The 6,149-nt window shown below is 29.1% G+C and overlaps 1 protein-coding gene across 1 annotated transcript in view; it reads left to right on the top strand.

Moving 5' to 3' along the window:
• Positions 1–5,311, top strand: part of LOC106681336 (uncharacterized) — a 36,495-nt gene extending 31,184 nt beyond the window's left edge. The window contains exons 6-8 of the mRNA XM_014421598.2: positions 1,896–2,016; positions 4,513–4,565; positions 5,118–5,311. Coding sequence (XP_014277084.1) covers positions 1,896–2,016; positions 4,513–4,565; positions 5,118–5,212 — 269 coding nt within the window. The 3' untranslated portion in view covers positions 5,213–5,311. The remainder of the gene's footprint in view (positions 1–1,895; positions 2,017–4,512; positions 4,566–5,117) is intronic.
• Positions 5,312–6,149: the final 838 nt, after the last annotated feature.

Genomic DNA, 6,149 nt, shown 5'->3' with positions numbered 1-6,149 from the left:
AGGATTTCAGACCCATTATGTGCCGGAACAGGACATACAAATTATTAACATGACTTATTAATAACAATCTAAAATTCATGAAAACAATAAAAAGTTCATAATTTCGATCGCTGGTGAGCAGTAAGGAACAAGAAAGAATCAAAAAGGTTGCATGGAATTACTTTCTTTAGACAGCTTCGAAGATAAAAGGCAAGAATCCTTTAAAGAAGAATTTACTTATACTGTAGATTGATTATCTGAAGGCATTTAACATAGTGCCTCAATATTGAGTTCTAAAAAGTCTAAATATTTACAAGATATTCGAAGCCATAATAAACTTAGAATAATTTAATAAAATTAGAACGCCTTTTGAAACTGAAATCATGTAATCATATGGTGGTACCCCATAAACAATTTTTAGAAAACATAATAGAATATGTCTTACTATGCAAATATTCCGGTTTCTGAAAATCATTTAAATTCTTAGGTTAATATAGCAGATAAACAAACAAATGAACTACAGGGTGGGTCAGTAACCCTAGTGTATTGTTTCCTGAAACCACTCAATATAATCCTGATGAGGTAAAGCTAGTTATAACCGACTCTCTAGGAACAATGAAACTTAAATAAAACAATTCTACCGGAGTAGGGAGAGGAGTGGTTAGAAAGGAAATGAAATATAATCTGCGATGGGAAGGGAGAAGGGAACTGTGGGTCTAAAGAAGTTAGAGAACAATTAAAGTCCAATAGAATTTCCTCCCTTGTTCTAGAAAAGTGGAAACAACTGTAAGGACTCCGACAACAATAAGCTCAGAATACTCAAGCAGCTGGTTCTCTTGTCCCAAATTAAATACTAGAAGCTGAAAATAAGTCCTAATATTTTTCATTCATGCATAGATAGATAACATTACAATTTCATAAATTTGTTCTAATAAATATCCAAGAAAGAATTACGAATCGTCGCTAAGTTGCTCTATCTTGTAACTCTATAATCAACTTTATATCATTAAAAAATAAATTAATACCTTATTACAGAGGAATCTAGAAATAATTTTCAAAGTAAATTATTTCAAAAGTATATATGGGAGAAGTTGTTTGTTAAAATAAACTTAAATATTTATCTAGTTGGGTTTAGTGAAAATATCTCCTCTGTTAAGCACTCTTTATTCAGAAAGTCATTCATTTAATTACAACACCATCACCCCATCATCAGATACACTACAATTTGCATTTTTATTAAATATTTAAATTGGATTTCCTGAAGAGTTATATTTTCAACATAATGTAACACCAATATTATAATTGAAAACGGAGACAACAGTGTTGGTAATTAATAAAAATATAATTATGGTCAAGAAGAGAAATAGCTCAGTGAGTAAGGCGCAGAGCTATTATCTTCGTGGACTGGGTTCGAATCCGTAGTAGATAATTTTTTATTCTGTTGTTGTAGCCATGTCCACACAGTACATCAAGTGACACTAAATAGAGTAAAATCTGGTGATAAGCGTAATCGTAAGCTAACCATTTCCTTGTTTTGCCCGTTGTTCTAGAAATAGTAATTTCTCAAAAAAACACTGGGCCTATGACCCTGCATGCGTTCTATCGGTTCACAACACCATTGTCATAAAGATCATTGTATATTTTAAATACTAAATAAAAATAAATTTAATATAAAATACAATGCATCTACAGAAATAGAGATCAGCACAAAACGTCATCATTTAAAAAAATGTGTTTCTGAATAAAGCTCACTTAACAGGGAAATATTTTCACCATACCAAACTAGAGAGTATTAAAATCTGAAAAAATTATTCATTGGTTCAATTTGAAAAAAATACTGTATCTTTCAACAAACAAATGCAACTAAAACCAGTTTAACTAGTGATAGATAAGGCTTATAGAATTTCTTCCCACAGGTCCAAGCACCTCAGGGTTTACTGAGTACCGAAGAAGGCCACAGAAACCTCCAACTGGACCGAGCCCCAATCGGATGATAATCCATCTCAACCTTTATCCCAAGAAGATCGCACACTTCAGGTAGTGTACATTTTTACAAACAAAAATCTGTAAACTTCCGACTCACCAGTACTATTTTCTCTTGCAAAATTTAAATCGTCAGCATACACATCACCAGTTGTTGTAAATTAGTCAACACTGGAATTATTTTTCAATGTATAGATGGATCCATAAAAACCTTCTCGACATTATAGTTGCAACAAGCAGAAATAGAGTTAAGCTGAATTTCTAAATCTACGACAAAAACATATTTTTTAAATTTGTTCAAATCAAAAAGGGTTTCTTACAAAATATTCCAGTTAGCACTGCTATCATTCTTTATTAAACTCAAGCCACTACCCCACAATTAACTCATTTTATAATCATGTGGTAATGGTTTTCAATAAGATTACATACTTATATATATATTACATCACGTGGTCTGATATATTATTTAGAAACTCGTCCATATGGCAATTTTACTTCAGAAAGTTGCTGGAAATTAGTCAACACTGGAATTATTTTTCAATGTAAATAGAATGACTACTATTTCATATATTTTGATTACATAAGTGACCTTCAAGACTTGTCATCAAACCATATGGTCAAAATTCATAAAATGCAATAAAACCAATTCCTAGAACTCTTCCTACATCCACAATCTTCTCCAATTCAAATCTTCTATCCACTCCCAGGAAACAAGATCTCGCCGTCCTGACCTATATATTTCTTTCCACCTAAACAAAGCATTTAAAAATTTCTTTTTAGCCCGCTCCACTGCCTTCTGGAATTTCGTCCCTTCTAATATCCGAAAACTTCCTCTCAAATTTCATTTAAATCCCTCTCTTTCCAACACCCTCTTACATCTCAAACCTCTTCAACGATAAAACCGTAATTTAAGATTGGAATTTGTATTAAAAGTGATTTTTTTATGAATCATTTTAATTTCTTTTATTTGATCTTAGTATTTCAGTTTCTTTCGATTTGGAATAAGTATCTATATTATTTGCTTACGGATGTGATAACTTGAACATTGTATAATATTATCAGAAGCCAGTAATTTTATATCCGATTTTTGTTATTTATCTTCTATTTAAACCAAAAAAATCAGTTTAGTGTTTTCTTGTCTAAAAAATTCATACTTATTTGCCTATTTAAGATAGAATTATGTCATTAAAAGTGAATATTTGTTTACATATAAATTCATTCTTTTAACTTCCTATTTTTTTTTTTTAAATGAGGATAAGCATTTGCTGTATCGATTTTAGATTTAATTTTACTGCACACAATCTATTGAATTAAGTTATTAAATTTAACAAATGAATTCTTAAACAATTAAAACAATTTTTACAGAACATTTAGGGAATTCAATACGAATCCCCCAACGCCGCTTTCTATCTTTTAGATACTAACCAACAATACCGTACTTCAATCCTGGCTACTTTCATTGAATGAAAGGCGCAATATTAGTACATTCATAAAATATAAGTTTATATTATTATATTTGCTGTAAGAAATTTATTTTTTTCTTATTAGTAGTAGTCCTACCTCAGAGTTAGCTAACAAAATGTTAATAGTTTACATGATATGTTTTTCATAAGGAGAAAGTGCGCTCTTCATAAAAACATACTATGTAAACTACTTATAACATTTAGGAATGTCTTGAGAATGAGAAGAGAAAGATTTTTTTAAATTTAAATCTGGCCAATTTATGTAAATTAAAATCCCAAAGATTATATCGCTTACTGTCTTCAATAGTGGCATATCAGACAAAAAGAAGTTAGGATTTTATTTTGAAATGGACGTTTTCCAAAGATATTACCGTGGCTAGGGGTTTCTTTCGTTTCTTTGGTCTTACAGTAAAGTATAAAGACAGTCCACGGAACAATATATATAATATGCCAAACACAAAATATACTTTTTTTATTTATTAGAGGTGCCCCTATTAAAATAAAAAGTGTTCTGGGCCTAAAAATATAATTATGATAACTGTAGCCCTCAGAACTCGGAGACAAGCACGTGTTGGTCTTTCAGCAACAATTTGTTCCGAGCAAAGTAAATAAGGATGTTTACAACAAACACGAAAACATACGACTAATGTAAATGTAAATATTAACATTAAAATCTTCATGCATCGGTGTAATTTAAAATACGCCTTTGTGTAAAAAAAAATTAATTTTAAGAACAAATTCATGGATTTGCCTTGCTCGGTTCAAAATAAACTATATTTCAAGATCTCAAATTTTCATGATAATTCAAGATTTAGAGCAAGGTCATAATTAAAGAAAACTAAATTCAATTGACAAGTCTTATTTATTAATTTTACTGTAAAATAATTAAAAATACACATTTTCTTTACTTTATTCGGCTTATATTTCCATGTTCATCACTTCATCACATTACAAATTGAATATCTAAAATGCATTAAATAATACTCCATAGACCACAAAAGCTGTACTATAATCGGGGTCGAATAGACCTTTTGTCATATAAACCTATTTTTATAAGCATATCAAAATTCATATTTGTTTTTTACAGTCGACAGAGACCGGGTTTGCTGGATGAAGAATTAGCGCAAGAGCGTTTTGATGGTATGTTAAATAATTTACCTTATTCTAGCTGTGAAAGCCAAAATAAACTAACTCCATTGTGACCATGTGCGTATATATATGTTGTAAATTATAAAGCAATTAACTTAATTTATTTATTCATGATATATTCACTAGTGCGTACAAAACTGGCGAATTCAATTAAAACAGATGAAAAAATAACTTTTTTGCTTATTTCATAATTTAAATCAATAATTTCAATTTTAACAATTTATTAAACTTTTTATTTCTCATCATTTATTATTCCAAAAACTAAAAAAAAAAGTTGTATTTCTAAGTTTATATCTTATTTAAAAAATGCAATATATCATAAATGTTTAATGATAATGAATGTAAATTAATGTACCTGAATTAAAAAATAACTAAAAATTAAAATTATTCGGCAATCAAGAAATATACATATATATTCCTACACACATATAACCAATAATTTTTAATGTAGGAGCTTATAAATTTCATGGCACATATAGTACATAGAATAAAAAAATATATATACGTGAATGATCAATTAACTAATACAATTTGAAATTGCAGAGGAAATTTTCGAAGACGAAGAAGAACTTATGCCAACTACAACTGAGATTGGTGAATTAGCTGTTGAGACTGCAACAGAAAGGACTGAACATTAATAAAATCTAGAAAATTAAAAATATATTTATTGTAACAAATTAATTTATAAAACACTACTGTTGTAAAAATCATATTTACAGCTCAATAATTAAGTATTTTATTTATATTATAAAGAAATAATAAAAAGTGGTTCAGATTTTAGATTATTATTCTAGCTTATGCTAGTTAAAAATCATAAACTTACCCATCCTGCAGTCTGGCAATTCGTTCCTAGAATCTGTTCAGTTGAATATGAGCAGTTAACTGTAGAGATAAATTTATTTCTATCTAACTTACCCAACAAATAAGAATAGTTTAGATAATTTTTATCAGAACATTCCAGAAAACATTTTAGTAATCAAACCAAACTGCCTAGAACCAATGCATTGAAACCATGAATCAAATTACATCAACCAATATAGTGCACAATAATTTCATGACATTTTATTTTCACAATGGAATATACAGTAAGGGGAACTATTACATTACAAGTATTTCGAATTCGAGGTTTCGATGAAAATACAATATTTTGATAGCTTCAGAGTCTAAATAACCAAGTCTCGCTAAATGGTATGTGAATAGACTAACTCAAAAACGAGGTCTGGAATGTTACAAAAACGTTTCCGTTAAAATCGACCACCAAGAATTTCTCAATATTTCGATAAACAGCTCATGCGGGGTGTCACAATTTACGATTAAATTGATAAATATTTATATCATGTGGGTGCTATCTTCAATTAAATAGTTTTACAAGACTTTAATAAAAATTTACAATAAATCTTCCGAAAATTTTGTTTCTTTGAAATAAAAAAACTACTTCACATTGTTTCAATATTTAAAAAATGAATAAATATGAACCATAGAGAAATTGGGACAGATAAAATCGAAAACATCTGATAGCTCTCGATCTTTTCGGAACCAATTTGTATGTACAAGACCTCATTATCTGTCATTAAA

The sequence above is a fragment of the Halyomorpha halys genome, unplaced genomic scaffold, assembly GCF_000696795.3.
Source record: "Halyomorpha halys isolate HHAL.00 unplaced genomic scaffold, Hhal_1.1 Scaffold327.1, whole genome shotgun sequence".
Lineage (NCBI taxonomy): Eukaryota > Metazoa > Arthropoda > Insecta > Hemiptera > Pentatomidae > Halyomorpha > Halyomorpha halys.
The sequence above is the reverse complement of the archived record's forward strand: the minus strand, read 5'-3'. Positions and strand labels throughout refer to the sequence as shown.